The sequence below is a fragment of the Podarcis filfolensis genome (assembly GCF_964270895.1).
Source record: "Podarcis filfolensis genome assembly, chromosome: 5".
Classification (NCBI taxonomy): Eukaryota; Metazoa; Chordata; class Lepidosauria; order Squamata; family Lacertidae; genus Podarcis; species Podarcis filfolensis.
This window is the reverse complement of record NC_139608.1, coordinates 85,989,475-86,006,419: the sequence shown is the minus strand read 5'-3', so window position 1 is coordinate 86,006,419 and position 16,945 is coordinate 85,989,475. Positions and strand designations below refer to the sequence as shown.

Here is a 16,945-nt window from a genome sequence, read left to right as displayed (position 1 = left end):
TCAAAGGCAACAGAGGCAGGCCTTCCTGCAGCTGGTTCTAGAAAGCGGAAGGGAGCCACCAGTTCAACAGACTCCAAATAGCCCAGAGGAGGGGAGAGCTTTCCCTGGAATAGACATGACTCATGCACGGGTTTGGCCAGAGGATGCAACCATTCCCAGAAATTGCAAGGTGGCTTTGCCCTAAGGGGGAAACCTCAAGGGGGGGAGAGGAAACAAAGCTGGACTTGGTGAAACTGGTCTTCCAGTTTCTTGAAAGTCTTTTTCCCCCATGAAAGAAGCCTCTGTTTCTTTGTCCCATTCACTAATGGGTGGCTTTCCTTTATCATTTTGATGGCTGCGGGACTGACCTTACCTTACTGGTTGAGAAGTGGCCGAGGGTGGTGTGTGTCTGTGTTTAAAGGTAAAGGACCCCTGACAGTTAAGTCCAGTCGCGAACGACTCTGGGGCTGCAGCGCTCATCTCGCTTTACTGGCTGAGGGAGCCAACGTTTGTCCACAGACAGTTTTTCCTTAGCATGACTAAGCCGCTTCTGGTGAAACCAGAGCAGCGTACGGAAACACCGTTTACCTTCCCACCAGAATGGTACCTATTTATCTACTTGCACTTTGACGTGCTTTCGAACTGCTAGGTTGGCAGGAGCAGGGACCGACCAACGGGAGCTCACCGCGTCGCGGGGATTTGAACCGCCGACCTTTCGATCGACAAGCCCAAAGCTCAGTGGTTTACACCACAGCGCCACCCGTGTCTCGTGTTTGTGTTTACCGTATTTTTCGCTCGATAACACGCACCTGACCATAACACGCACATCGTTTTTAGAGGAGGAAAACAAGGGAAAAAACATTCTGAATGAAACAGTGGATGTATCATTTTTGTGCTTCATGCTGTGGCCACAGACATGTGATCTGATGGTGAATTTGGGGTGACCCAATGCAAAAATCCTGAGAATCCCTGTGGATCCATGCTTTGTAACCACGTTTTTGCACCATTGCAGCCCCAGGCAACAGTGGGTGTGTGATTTTGGGGGGGGCAGGCTGTAGCCATGGACATGCTATGTGATCTGATGGTGAATTTGGGGTGACCCAATGCAAAGATCCTGAGGATCCATGTGGATCCATGCTTTTTAACCACATTTTAAGTGGGGAAGGAAGGAAAAATACAGAATGGACAAGGAGCACGAGAGGGGTGTGCAGAGAAGCAGCTGGCTAAGAATGCAGGAGAGGGGTATAACGGGAGGGAGGAAAGGAAGGCAAAAGTTTTCCCTCACCTACCCACCCAAGCCAGCCAGCTCTCTCTCTCTCTCTCTCTCTCTCTCTCTCTCTCTCTCTCTCTCCCTCCTGCATGTTTTCAGCAGCACCGGAGCACAGAGACGACACTCTGCTTTCCCCTCTGCTTGCCTGGAGGGGAGGGGCTTTCCCTGCTCTTTGTTCCGTTTGAGCAAACACAGCAAGGAAACAAAGGAGGGTGGGCAGTAAGACCCTGAGGCAGAATGCAGGAAAGCAGCCACTTCCTCTTTTCAGGTTTCCCTTCTCCGAGACGCGCGATTTGATTTTTGCCTGATTTTTTTTGCCATTTGGCTCCAGGGACCACACATTCGCTCAATAACACGCACAGACATTTCCCCTTCCTTTTTAGGAGAAAAAATCTGTGTGTTATAGAGGGAGAAATACGGTAGTTCCCATTGAACATTTTTCCAGTGCTCTCCAGTTCCAGATTACTCCATGACATCTTCCCCTGGGCTTTAACTGGTAGGGAGGCTGGCTACCAAGCCCCCGAGACTGGCGCATTTGTTGGTTTTGCTTTTAACCTAAGTCTTTCCTGTTTTCTAATCCATCTTTCCACACTGATGTATTTTAAAAGAGAAAAGGACTTCCCTTAAGAAGAATTAACAATGCACATCTGTCAAGAGCACAGCCTCTCCAGCTTCCAGAAAGCCCAGCCAAGGACATCATGGGGTTTTTGGGACAGGCATTCACTGCAGAATGCAGTGGAGAGATTATTTGTAAATGGAAGAAAAACACATCTGCAAAATCCCTTGGCCACATCAAAAGATACATAAAGCGTGACAAAAACCCTGCACTCCATGCATGCAAATTTCACCAAAGTCCCCTTTGGTAATATAAGAATGCAATTTCTTTTCTTATGAATGGGTGAATAATGGTCGAGGGAAATAAATTTTCAATGCATGAGTATTAAGACACAGAAGCAGATTCTCTTTGCATTGCGTCTGGAGATGAAAAGAGGTGGAAGGAACATTCTTTCATATGTGGTGGACTTGTAAAAAGGTAAATGAGCATTGGGTAATGATCCATAATGAATGGGAAAAATTGTTCAAAAGTACGTTCCAAAAAAACAAAACAAACAAACCCCAGTCCTTCCTGTTGGAGATAATTCTGACTGAAATTTTCAGGTGTCAAAAAAGGTTATTTATGTATGCTACTCCTGCGGCCTGTGTTTTGTTAGCCCAAAAAAGGAAAACGCGCGAGGTCCCAACTAAAGAAGAATGGCAACTTGACAGAATATGTACAACTTGCAGACTTAACATATAGAATAAGAGAAGAAGAAGAAGAAATGTTTAAAGAAGATTGGAAAACGTTTATTGAATATATGGGAAATAACTGTGCACAGCTGAAAACGCTGGCAGCATTAAGATAAATTCAACAGTGTAAATAAGTTTTGATGGTTGCAATAATGGAATACTGAATGGTATAGTTTTTGTAAAATATGCAAGGATTTATGATATGTACACACAGAGCTTCCCAAGAGGATGCTGGCACAGCCAAGCCCCCAGCTACACTTGCTTTCACCCTGCAAGATGCTAAAGCCAAAACAACTTGTTCCATATGGGGTAAGAATTTGACTTCTACACCACCTGCTCATTACCCAGGTGAGGGAACACCTTTTAAATAAAACACGGAACCAAGAGAACTGCAGCAAGCGTCAGCGAATCCAGTTAGGGACTTGGTTTAGGAACTATTGCAATAGGACGGCCTTGCCAACAGAACCAGAACCAGTTAGAAAAGACTGCCCAGAGCAAATTTGTAACAAAGCTTACATTGGGTTTCCAACACAGCGCACAAAGAATAATAAAACATAATAATCAAAACAATTTGGGTCTCAATAAAAAAGGTGTGATATACCGTATATGCAGTAAATAAATGATACAGCTGAACGGTTTTTAAGACGACCGATTCCCTAACTTCTCAGGAGTTGGAACTAATTTTGAACGACAGGATTCCCGGAGGAAGAATGAGGAGAGCAGTGCAAGGGTTTTCCTGATTGCATTCATTTGGAAGGACTGCCATGCAAATGATTTGCAGCAAAAGACTCGGATATGCAATCATAGAATTGTAGAGTTGGAAGGGACCCTGCGGATCATCTAGTCCAACCCCCTACAATGCAGGAATATGCAGCTGTCCCATACGGGGATCGAACCTGCAATCTTGGCATTATCAGCACCACGGCCTCTAACCAACTGAGCTACTCAAGCAAAGATGTCTTGAGAGCATTACTGGAAAATTGGGCAGGGGGAGATCAAGAATGTAGACACCCCCATGCTTGATCCCTTCTCATTTTATCCTCACAATAGCTCTGTGAGGTAGGTTAGACTGAGAGGCGATGACTGGCCCAAGCTCACCCAGTGAGCTTCATGGCCACGTGGAAATTTGAACCCTGCTTTCTCTCAGGTCAGGGTGGCGCTGTGTGTTAAACCACAGAGCCTAGGGCTTGCCGATCAGAAGGTTGGAGGTTCGAATCCCCGCCACGGGGTGAGCTCCCGTTGCTCGGTCCCTGCTCCTGCCAACCTAGCAGTTTGAAAGCACGTCAAAGTGCAAGTAGATAAATAGGTACCGCTCCAGCGGGAAGGTAAACGGCGTTTCCGTGCGCTGCTCTGGTTCACCAGAAGCGGCTTAGTCATGCTGGCCACATGACCCGGAAGCTGTACGCTGGCTCCCTCGGCCAATAAAGCGAGATGAGCGCCGCAACCCCAAAGTCAGCCACGACTGGACCTAATAGTCAGGAGTCCCTTTACCTTTCTCTCAGGTTCTAGTCTAGCAAGAGACAGGCACTGCCGGGAATATTTTCATTTGAACCGGCTCAGAAATGTGCAGGTTAAAATGGCAAATTCTCTCCTAAGCCTCACCCCATCCCCACAAAACCAGACAGATGACATTTGGTGTCTCTCCATCTCCTTCCTAAGCTCTCTTTTGTTTACACCCTGAACTTATTTAAAGGCAGGAACACAAACAGTGGCAACCTCCTTCCTCCTCTCTCCCTCCTTGACCTTCCCCAAACCACAGCATTCTTGGCCCAGCTCAATATTATAATCCCCCCCCCCCGTTTATGCGACAGAAGCAACTGAGAAAACTTGGTGGATTCTTTTCCAGGGCAAGTATGTGCATCCATATTTTATATCAGCTATTTCCCAGCTGGAAATGCGGAATCAAACTAAATATAAGTCTTTTTCTTGGCTGAAACGCTTGGCCACGAAGAGCTTCCAAGAAACACATTCTGCTATCTCTCCGACTCATCTCCCAGCACACCCTGTTAACTTCTCCGGAATGATTTTCATCCTTGACTACTTCTGAAAAAAATGCAAGGGCAGTTGTGCCGAGGTTTGTGAAAAATGGGGCAGAATTGTGCTCCAAATTCAACTCAAAGGGAGCTAACAGAAGCCTTTATAATAAAAATATTGGCTGTATCAAAACTAATTCTAAAGGCTTTTATGTACAAATAAAAAACAACAACCAACAAGTCAGTGCCAGATCCGAACCCCTGCACAAGCCCAGTTGCCAAACATAATAGACTGGGGTGTGGACAATTCATTGGTGTCTTCTAGTTGCATGGGAGGGAATCATACTGATAGGTGAAGGGATAAGGTCCATCTCTCCACAAGCTGCCTTGCGGTGAGAAATAGGCTCCCCCACCATGCCTATAACTAGTTAAGGTGGAATTGGGGGCCAGTTTTTAGCCTGAGAGCCATACTTCCTTCTGGGCAATTTTCTGGTATCCACATGCCAGTGGTGGGTGAGGCAAGAGGGAGAAGTGGGAAGAGCATTGAACATAAACTTTTAGAAATCATAGAATTGGAGGGTTGGAGGGGAACCTGAGGATCATTTAGTCCAACCCTCTGCAATGCAGAAATATGCAGTTGCCCCCTACAGGTATCGAACCCGCAACCTGGGCATTATCAGCACCATGCTCTAACCAAATAAGCTGAGCCACCCTTTTGGTGTCTAGGGGCACATTTGTTCAAATGATAATAATTAATAAGGCTAGACGAATGCTCCAATAGTTGGAGCACGGACACAGCCTGCAAAGTAGAGGGTTGGACTAGATGACCCCCAGGATTCCTTCCAATTCTACGATTCTATGAAATAACTAGCATGACGAAAACGGAGCAGAGATCACTTTCCTGGCATTTCCCACTGGAGCTATTTGACGACTTAAAATAACACAGCAGCAAAAAAATGAGAAGTCTCCAGAGAAACTGACTGTTCTCCAGCGGAAACGAAGATTTCCCATGCCAAATTTTCAGCCGAGGGGACAAATTGTCATCGTATTATGCTGCATAGAATTTATGTCCTTCGTAATGACAGAATGCTGAAAAAGCTGTTCACCCGGTCCTATTTACCTAGGAAAGTAGCCCATCTAGAAGAGGAAGAACTCTGACCCTAAACCTTCTCTGTTTTGCAGGATGTCTTCAGGAGAAGACAGGGCTAAGGAGTAAACCAATCTGGAGTGAGGACCCTAGGACGGTTGCATGGAGCCTTGTACGCCTCCTTCCAGCAACTCCTGCAGCCAAGCTGCTGCCAAACATACAGTGGTGCCCCGCAAGACAAATGCCTCGCTAAACGAAAAACCCGCAAGACGAAAGGGTTTTCCGATTTTTAGCGGCTTCGCAAGACGAATTTCCCTATGGGCTTGCTTCGCAAGACGAAAGCCCATAGGGAAATCTCCGGGGACAGCGGGGAAGCGCAGCGCGCCTTCCCCTCTGTTCCCAGACCTGTCCTGAAGGCTTGCGGTGGGAGGAGGGTTTTCCTCCCCACCGCCAACATTCAGAAGGCTGTTCTGAAGGCTGGCGGTGGGGAAAAAAGTCCTTCTCCCCCCGCCAGCCTTCAGAAGAGGTCCGGGGACAGACTGTCCCCGGACCTGGTCTGAAGGCGGTCTCCATAGGAACGCATTAATTGATTTTCAATGCATTCCTATGGGAAACCATGCTTCGTAAGACGAAAAACTCGCAAGAAGAAAAAACTTGCGGAACGAATTAATTTCGTCTTGCGAGGCACCACTGTATTGCTCTACTTCCCTTTGGACCAGAGAGTGGGGTCTTGTTTGGGCAGCCCAGGACCTCCATGCACGCTGCCCAGGACTGAACCCCAGGAAGGTCCCTTCGGTGTTCCTAATGTAGCGGTTTGACTTCACCCCCGGCGGAGCACTCCATTGTCTTTCAAGACACACGGATGCCAACAATTCTGGAAACTGGTTCTACCAACACCCACCTGCAAGGGATATGGGGTCAATTCATAAACAAGGCTAGCTCAAGGAATTTTGGTGCCTAAAGTAGAACATCCAAGTGAAACCCCACCACCGCCACCATTTCCATCATGAACATGTGTGAGACTACAAGAGCACAAGTCTCTCACTCTCCTGCCCTTGACGGCACCCCAAAGCTGCCACCTGCCTCATTTTAGAGCAGGCACCCCCAAACTCGGCCCTCCAGATGTTTTGGGACTACAGCTCCCATCATCCCTGACCACTGGTCTTGTTAGTGATGATGGGAGTTGTAGTCCCATAACATCTGGAGGGCCAAGTTTGGGGGTGCCTGTCTTAAAGCATATGCATGCGAAAGGTCCCAGTTTCAATCCCAGGTAGGGGATTGAACCCTGGAGGGCTGCTGCTGCCCATCAGGCTAGATGGCCCAATGGACTCAGTCAGCAGAAGGCAGCTACCTGGTCTCCTAAGAGCCCCCTGTGTTCAGAGAGCAGCACGTGGGATATGGGTGGGGAATAAAGTTTCGACAATTTGTGAAAAGGGAGTTGGAGGGAGTAATGGCTGAAATGTGACGCCACAACCCTTTGGTTCATCAGGACTTGATGCCAACTGGTACACTTCCTTCTGTTTCCTCACTATCCTCCACTTTCCATGCGATCTCCGCTCACTCGCTTAATATTTACTTGCCCTGCTCCATTTCCACTCTCTCAAATCCTCTGTCTGGGCAGCTTTCTGTGACTCTTTGCTTCCCCTGATAGGAACAGACTCTCCACAGCCACAGAGCAAGAAGGAATGCAACACACACAAGTCCACACAGGTGGCCCCCTGCAGCTAGATTCTCTAAGTGGGGGGGGGTAGATTCTACCAGCTGGTAGAATGGACTTTGCAGATCAGCAAGGATTTCTGAGCCGGATTTTTTCTTAACAATAGCAGCAACAACAGACTTAACATTTCCTACCGAACTTAGCTGAAACGAAGGAAGGTAACCAAGGGGTAGACTTTTGTGCCAAAGGACAGTGAGCCCAGTTCAGTTCTGGTGCTGAAAATAAATTCCTGGGGTCTGAATGCTCTTGGAGACACCCTATTTTTTAATTCTAAACACATGCATTTTGCAGCTGGCTCCCATGGACTGCAAGAAGATCAAACCTCTCCATTCTTAAGGAAATCAGCCCTGAGTGCTCACTGGAAGGACAGATCCTGAAGCTGAGACTCCAATACTTTGGCCACCTCATGAGAAGAGAAGACTCCTTGGAAAAGACCCTGATATTGGGAAAGATTGGGGGCACAAGGAGAAGGGAACCACAGAGAACAAGATGATTGGACAGTGTTCTCGAAGCTACTAACATGAGTTTGACCAAGCTGCGGGACGCAGTGGAAGACAAGAGTGCCTGGCGTGCTCTGGTCCATGGGGTCACAAAGAGTCGGACACAACTAAATGACTAAACAACAACAACTGGTTGGTAGGTCTTTGGAAGGTGGGGTGTCCTAGTGAGAAAGAAGAAAGGTGATCCTCTGTGCACCTCCTGTTCCAAGTGCAAGGCAGGACCTTTAAAGTTGCAGGATGCCAGAGCTGTTGGATCCATGCAATTGTCCCTAGCATGCAGAGGTTCCTAGGTTTAATTCCTGGTGGCTCCAGACAGGGCTAGGAAACACTCCTGGCTGAAATCTTTTAGATAAGGCCCACAGAGAGACAGAGAGAGAGATATGCATATCCACGTCTCCTCTACATGAACCTCTGATCCCGACCACAGCTTTGGGTTAAAAAATAACCTTAGTCCCTGCCCCCAAATTGTCCATTGATTGGGACCCTGCTACAAAATTTTAAGTGCTATATTAAAGTGGGGGGAGAGCTTGGAAAGTGTAACAATATTTTTTTCCCATTTTTAGTCAAAAAGGACATTCCTTTTGTATAATAAATGGAGCTGCACATTGTGGGCATTAAATTTGTACATATCCTTATGTACAATAAATACTTTAATGTGGAGGGAGGTTTGTAAGCGGTGAAGAGGAGGGAGTCAACATATTGTTTTCATGCTATGTTTTGTAGCCGGTCTATGTTGCTTCTCTATTTACTAACTACTTGATCTATTCACCATGAAAGCCTATTGGTTCCTCATGACACTGACCTATCCTGCTGAGAAGTTAAAAGTTCCCACAAAGAGAATCACAGAGTTGGACGGGACCCTGAGTATAATCTAAGTCCAACCCCCTGTGATTGCAGGAATAAGCAGTTGTCCCATACAGGGATAGAACCTGCAACCTTGGCATTGATCAGCACCACACTCCAAACAGCTGAGCTATCGGGGTTCATAAAGACTAAGACTCCAGCCCCTCCTTCCTTTAGGATTTGGAGCCTTTAAAGATTAAAGAGGTCCCTTTTCCAGCCAGGAGGGTGAGTGCTTATGTCTCTCAATCCATTTTGGCAGGAGGACTGGGCCCACCTACCTGTCAGTCCTTTGACATCAGGACGATGTCATTTTCCTTCGCCCTTATACTTTCAACTCAAACCACATGAGCAAAGTCACACATATTCACAAGTGCCAACATTCTGCTGATCAGCAACACCTGCACATTGCACTCCCTTCACCGGCACGGTTTGAAATCAAGCCACTCCGGCTTGATGGCTGATCCCTGCAAACCACACCAGGCATCATTGTATATGACATCAAGTGTAGGGAAAGTGGGCAGGGCTTGGGCAAAACAATCTGAATTACGATGCCTGCAGGTTAGAGGTTCGCCGCCACTTAAGGTGAAACTGTCTAGCACGCCTCCTTTTTTCTCCACAAGCATGAAGACCACCAAGTGGTGTTTTTTTATTTTTAAACCCTGTAATGCAGTGGGTGGGTAGACTCTGTGCTTTAAATAGCAGACTACGTGCACCATGCAATTGTTGGCAAAACTGCAAACTTTCACATCTTCAGGCTTTCATAGTTAGAGTTCTTTAGCTACTTACATCATCTAGGCGGCCGACTTTGGGTTGAGGGGAAAAAATGAAAAGACTATGCAAGCACAGAGTCTAAGTAAACCGTACCATCTTGCGCTTGAAATACCAGATCAAGGTCTTTCCCCTCCTGGCTAGAAGCAGAATGCAAGCAAATGAGCAAGGATATTAGAACCAGCCCAGGAAAACTCACACAGACAGGCAGAGCCACCAGCAAAAGCCATGGTGCAAAGGGAGGAAGAACTCTTACCAATTATGGACCGGGCAGATGTGATTGTTGGACAGTGCCATGGCATACCTGTAGGGAATAAAAGAAAGAAGTGAAAGAAGTGATCGTGTCTGCTCTCCTCAAACACCCAACGACTGCTTCTCAGCTCTCTGCAGCCTAGGAGCAGCCTCAATGCTCAAGCCTCCATTAAGAATACACAGTAAACAGTGTGTTCAGGCCAAAGGTGGCAGTCAGTCTTCAAACTCCTGCCTCCTCAACCAAAGATTCGGTGCGTAGCCTTCAGCAAGTCATTTCTCTTAACCTTTGCAGCCCATCTATAAAGTGGATTGGTAAAGATTCTGAGGCAATCTGGGTCACGTTGCACTGCAGTTCGGCCTAAGCAACGGGGTAGCATCCTCCATCACACCTGGGGGCAACAGGTGTGTTAAGGATAGAGCACCAAACCAGCACACAACTTTGACACCAATGTGCAGTCAATCGGACAAGCTTGGGCTTTGGGGTCAGTGTTAGATACGGAGATATGAAAGCTAGGAGCTAAATGGCACCTGAAACCGAGGTTATGGATGCAACAGCGGAACATCTAGGCACGCTTTTTTAATACAAAGCTGAAAATGAATGAACGGCAGCTAAAATATTATGCTCATTTTTCACATGGTCTAGCCCTTCCCCTGCCCACCCCACTGATATTCTTAAGATGGGTCTCTTCTCCAGTCTTCAGAGAGTAGCTGGAAGCGGGGAGGCAGAAAAAGGTCCTCCTTTCCTTCCACTCCGCAGTTTTAATCTGAAATCTTAGGCACGGTACTGCGCCCAGAGCTCAGAAACGGCTTGTGCTAATGAAATTCCCTGTCGCAAAACACACATAGAACAATGGGAGTTTCGAACACTGTTTGGGATGTACCTGTGGCCCCTGATTTGAGCGTCAATTACAGAGTTTTGGGGATGGCACAGAAAGTGGGGTCTGTGGCACAAAACCAGCACACAGCTTTGGCACCAGTATGGAGTCAAACGGACAACGTTGGGTTTTTGGCTATTTACTTGTGACCCCGATTTGCTGTGTCAATTACTCGGTTTGCGAGGAGGGAGGCGCGGGACAAAACGCGGGATTTGCGGCAGAAAACCAGCACTAAGCTTTTGGGGGGATCCAAAATTTTGGGGTCCACATGTTAATGGTGCTGGGCTGGCATGTGTTGCTGTCCTCCAGCAGAAGGGAAGAGCTGATGAACTCTGGAGAAATAGCAGGCAGTGGGAGGGGGGTGCTAAGGTGGGGGCCACCCCTGCGCTTGGAATCAGCTCCTTCCCCTGCCAGACTATCTGCTTGGCAGTGTTTGTCTAGTGATAAGAGTCCAACATGCATCCCAGGCAAAACGGCTCCAAATGCCTCCCCACCCCTTAGATAGCAACCTTTTAAGGAAGATTTTTTCAGCCTCAGGGCTGCATTTGCTTCTGGGCAGCCGTGCCCACATGCCAGCAGTGGGTGGGGTCAGGGCCAAAAGTGGGTGGAGCATTAAATACAATTTTCTACCCTGGTACAGCAGGCTAGTTTCTAGACGCAGTCGCACATCCCTCTGTATTCTCCGTCCAGACAAGCAAGAAGCCAGGTTCAGAGGTCAAGTAAACATTCCAACCAGGCAAAAGCACTCCAGGAGGTTGCAGCCCAAGGCCAGTAAGGGGGTGTCGCTCAGGGAAAGAGGGTGTGGCCTGGTAAGAGTCCCAAGGGCCAAATAAGTGAGGCCTGGGGTCAGTGTTTGACACCTGGGCCCAAGGTTTCCCTGACCCCCCAACACACTGCGTTAGCAGGACAACGTGCAGAAAGGCAACCCACATACTACTGCTCACCCCTGCTGCTAAAGCAGCCACAGGACTGTCCTTTCCATTTACCATATTTTTTGCTCTATAAGACTCACTTTTTCCCTCCTAAAAAGTAAGGGGAAATGTGTGTGCGCCTTATGGAGCGAATGCAGGCTGCACAGCTATCCCAGAAGCCAGAACAGCAAGAGGGATTGCTGCTTTCACTGCGCAGCGATCGCTCTTGCTGTTCTGGCTTCTGAGATTCAGAATATTTTTTTTCTTGTTTTTTTTCTCCAAAAACTAGGTGCATCTTGTGGTCTGATGCGTCTTATAGAGCAAGAAATACGGTAATTGAACATTGTTAATTGGCATGATAACCATCAGCACGTTTAGGGAGAGTACACCAAATCACAAATTTCTAAGATTCCACATTCTTAGCATATAACAGCAGTATTAATCAATTCAAACATTTTTGCGTTCACTTTTCAAAATAAAAACACAGACTGATGCAGAAATATGGTGAACTGAATGAAGACTGGGGGGGGGGGGCGGAGAAGGGGAGAAAAACCCGAGAGAAGCCCAAACCGACAGATCCTTGCCCATCCCTAACAGGCGGTACTTAAAATAATTCTTTTTAAATGCAAACAGTCTGCCTGAATAATAGAGAGAAAGGCTGGCCAGCAAATCTGTGTCCAAAAACAGGGGTGAAGCCAGGTTTGAGCTGTGGGAGAAAGAATGCAAGTCCCAATTTGCATATATATTTGTATGCACTTGATTTTTTTTAAGCATGGCAATCCTTTTCTGCCTCTGTCAAAACCTAACAAAGAAAAGAAGGGTCTAAATTTCAGCCCCCTGCTGAAACAAGAGGTGAGCAGAACCTTTCTATTTGGATGCAAAGGCATGGGCTCAAACTTTTTTTGTAATAATAATAATAATTTATTATTTATACCCCGCCCATCTGGCTGGGCTTCCCCAGCCACTCTGGGCGGCTTCCAACAGAACACTAAAATACAATAACCTATTAAACATTAAAAGCTTCCCTAAACAGGGCTGCCTTCTGTTGTCTTCTAAAAGTCTGGTAGTTGTTTTTCTCTTCGACATCTGGTGGGAGGGCGTTCCACAGGGCGGGTGCCACTACCGAGAAGGCCCTCTGCCTGGTTCCCTGTAACTTGGCTTCTCGCAGTGAGGGAACCACCAGAAGGCCGTTGGCACTGGACCTCAGTGTGTGGGCAGAACGATGGAGGTGGAGACGCTCCTTCAGGTATACTGGACCGAGGCCGTTTAGGGCTTTAAAGGTCAGCACCAACACTTTGAATTGTGCTCAGAAATGTACTGGGAGCCAGTGTACGTCTTTCAAGACTGGTGTTATATGGTCTTGGCGGCTGCTCCCAGTCACCAGTCTAGCTGCCACATTTTGGATTAGTTGTAGTTTCCAGGTCACCTTCAAAGGTAGCCCCACATAGAGCGCATTGCAGTAGTCCAAGCGAGATAAAAATTACAATCTAATAGCATGTGTAGCAGGTCATTTATATCCCACCAGAGTAAACACAATGGGAAGAGTGGATCAGGGAGGGGAAGCACCTTGCAGGAGCTGCCAGAGTGGCAAGGCAGCAGCTCTTCACAAGTCAGTCACATCAGTCAGGGAGATGGTTTGGCACCTTTCGGGAGATGGGCTAGAGTAGCGCCAGACAGAACCTACCCTGTAAAAGGTAAAGATCCTTACCCATGGAGGCACAGGTCAAATCTGTATCCAGGGCAGCTGTTTACCAGCTCCATCTGGTACGTAGGCTGAGACCCTATCTGCCTGCAGACTGTCTCGCCAGAGTGGTGCATGCTCTGGTTATCTCCCGCTTGGACTACTGCAATGCGCTCTACGTGGGGCTACCTTTGAAGGTGACCCGGAAACTACAACTAATCCAGAATGCGGCAGCTAGACTGGTGACTGGGAGCGGCCGCCGAGACCATATAACACCGGTCTTGAAAGACCTACATTGGCTCCCAGTACGTTTCCGAGCACAATTCAAAGTGTTGGTGCTGACCTTTAAAGCCCTAAACGGCCTCGATCCAGTATATCTGAAGGAGCGTCTCCACCCCCATCGTTCTGCCCGGACACTGAGGTCCAGCTCCGAGGGCCTTCTGGTGGTTCCCTCAATGCGAGAGTCCAAGTTACAGGGAACCAGGCAGAGGGCCTTCTCGGTAGTGGCGCCCGCCCTGTGGAACGCCCTCCCATCAGATGTCAAACCGATAAACAACTACCTGACATTCAGAAGACATCTGAAGGCAGCCCTGTTCAGGGAAGTTTTTAATATGTGACATTTTAGTGTATTTTTCATCTTTGTTGGAAGCCGCCCAGAGTGGCTGGGGAAACCCAGCCAGATGGGCAGGGTACAAATAATAAATTATTATTATTATTATTATTATTATTATTATTATTATTATTGGACCCCTAACCATTAGGTCCAGTTGTGACCAACTCTGGGATTGTGGTGCTCATCTCGCTTTATTGGCCGAGGGAGCCGGCGTACAGCTTCCGGGTCATGTGGCCAGCATGACTAAGCGCTTCTGGCGAACCAGAGCAGCACACAGAAACGCCGTTTACCTTCCCGCCGGAGCGGTACCTATTTACCTACTTGCACTTTGACGTGCTTTCGAACTGCTAGGTTGGCAGGAGCAGGGACCAAGCAACAGGAGCTCACCCCGTCGCGGGGATTTGAACCACCGACTTTCTGATCGGTGTAATAGGAATTTTATGGTCTTAGATATATGGTAATGTTCATAAGTGTACCAACCAAGCACATACATTGATCAGCACAGGAAGGCCAACCTGGAACCATTTTTATTCCTAAACTGAGCAAATGTTTTCTCTGCATGGTCAAAGTGGAAAAGCCTCCCCATTATCTTTTGCTTCACAAATCCTGTCTTAAGGGTGTAAGGGTGTTTGAATAAGTATTTATCACTACAAAGGAATGGCCAGGCTCCTCAGGCAATCCAATCAAGTAACCTGCCAGACAGGAGATAAACAAGGACAAGAGAAAAACAACATTTAAATTTCTGTTTAGACTGCCTTTTTCTGTGATGTATGTATGATGTTTCTGAGGGTGGTCTTGATCTACAGGGTGGAATTTCAAAAGTCTTTATAAGGCTTTGCACACTATTTTTTCTGGGTCCTCCTCCTTTCCTGCGTGTGAGGGGAGCACCCTGTTGCAACAGATCAATAAAGATCAAGCTTACTAGCTGCTTTGCTTCTCAATATTCTCTGGTTGGCCTGTTATTTTCTCCTACCAATAGGGAACCTATGTAAGGACTCTATATGGGCTCTTGGATACCCCATAAGGGAAAAGGGCAATTTTTTATTTACAACAGATGGCGACCACGAAGGGACTTAAATTCTATAACAGGTTTTGTTTGTGTGCATTTTAGGAACAGGATTTCCTGACAGACTTCTCACATGAAATAATTTTCCCTTTTAACAGGATATGTGAACCTCTAACAAAGTGTCCCTTCTTTTCTCCCACAACACACACACACACACAAAGTGGGGGGATACAAACAGTAATTTAAATATTCTGTACCCAAGATTCTCAGAAAAGTCATTGCATTTGTCAGGTTTCATAAAAATTGTGTGTCTTAGCATTTATTTATTTTTGGTTCCTCATAGGTCATTGTGTGTATGTATGTGTGTGTGTGTGTGTGTGTGTGTGTGTGTGTTTTTTTTACTTTGGGGACATGTCCATCACATGTTGAAAGTCATTTTCATCAAGTTCTTTTATCAGATAGCACATGTTGTTTCATTGTTTTCCCATTTTTTCAGTCCAGTAGTAATCTGTGCGGTTTTGATAATATCTTTGTATTATTTAATAATAATTCTTTTCTAAACCTGATGTCTTTGTGCCAAGTCCATTTTCATCTGACTGGTAATCAAATTTTTTGCTTTTTGGGAAAAGGGCAATTTTTTATTTACAACATCGGCAAGTTCTAGGCTCTGTGGTTTAACCAACAGCGCCGCCCGCATCCCTGAACCTACCCTGTACTTTTGTGTATTCAAGGGGAGACGTGACCAGGGACATGGCATGGGGGGGTGCCGGGGGTGCCGCACACAATTTTTGAGCGGGCACAAACCAGGTGACCTCACCGCAGAGTGGCCTGATGTTCCTCTCTGCCTATCAAGGGTCATGTTGGCCAGCCGGGCTCCCCTCTGTGCAGGCAGGCAGATGGCTCAGCACAGCCCCGCTAGGGGGTGGGGTCGTTCCGGTGGCGAGGGCTGGCGAACCCTCCCCCCTGGGGTGTCAGCAACTGATGCAGTGCCGCTGAATGTGACCTTTTTTGCCAAGGCAAAATGGAGCACAAGGGATTCTGGGCCTTCACTCCAACCACCACATTGCAGGTTGGGCTGAGAGTAGCCTACAATAACCCTCCGATATAGTTTACTGTTGCACCCTGTTGTGAGAAGGAGGGCAGCTTTCAGAAGCCCTGTAAAGTAACCCGCTGTGAAATTCCAACCCTGAGATAGATCCACCATCAGACGTCCTCCCAGGCCAAACCCAATTAACTCAATCGCTTGCTGACTTGCATGCAGACTGGTTGCACTTTTAAAATTTTAAAATCTAAACAAAATTGTTTGTGAATTAAGAGCCAAATTAGCGCACGCAACCCATTTTTGATAGGGTTGTGTGTGTTTTTTCAACTCTCTTCACCACAGGCTAAAACAGGAAACACCAGGCACTTCCAGGCTGTCACTGTATTGTGGGTGGGTTTCAATTCATACCAGAAAGTGGGCATTGCACAATTATGGTGGATTTGGGCTCTTATGTAATAAACCTGCTTCTCCCCTATCTGCAAAAAATGAGACTTTTTGCAATAAGAAAGGGGGTTACGAAATGTACTGGAAAACGTGGGGTAACCATTGCTTGACTTAACCTCATTTAATCTGCATGAATATTCAATAAACATGTAACCTACCTGCAAACTTTGTCCAAATAAATCTGGATGTTCATTAACAGGTTGCCTGAAGTGACCACAAGCACGCACCCCAATTATACACTCTGCAACATTCTGTTTGCAAGGACCTGCTTGCTTAAATTCACATCATTTATAAATAAAGAACTAACAGGCAGCTCCCAGTGTATGATGTTATAGCTTTATGGAAAGCTTTCATTTGCTTAAAGGTAAAGGGGTAAAGGGACCCCTGACCATTAGGTCCAGTCGTGACCGACTCTGGGGTTGTGGCGCTCATCTCGCTTTATTGGCCGAGGGAGCCGGCGTACAGCTTCCGGGTCATGTGGCCAGCATGACTAAGCCGCTTCTGGCGAACCAGAGCAGCGCACGGAAACGCCGTTTACCTTCCCGCCGGAGCAGTACCTATTTATCTACTTGCACTTTGACGTGCTTTCGAACTGCTAGGCTGGCAGGAGCAGGGACCGAACAACGGGAGCTCACCCCGTCGCGGGGATTCGAACCGCCGACCTTCTGATTGGCAAGTCCTAGGCTCTGTGGTTTAA

At 47.1% G+C, this 16,945-nt stretch overlaps 1 protein-coding gene across 1 annotated transcript in view; it reads right to left on the bottom strand.

Annotated features, from left to right (window-relative positions):
* Positions 1–16,945, bottom strand: part of NFKB2 (nuclear factor kappa B subunit 2) — an 83,517-nt gene that overhangs the window by 58,019 nt on the left and 8,553 nt on the right. The window contains exon 2 of the mRNA XM_083615569.1: positions 9,681–9,728. Within this exon, the coding sequence (XP_083471695.1) occupies positions 9,681–9,728 (48 nt within the window). The remainder of the gene's footprint in view (positions 1–9,680; positions 9,729–16,945) is intronic.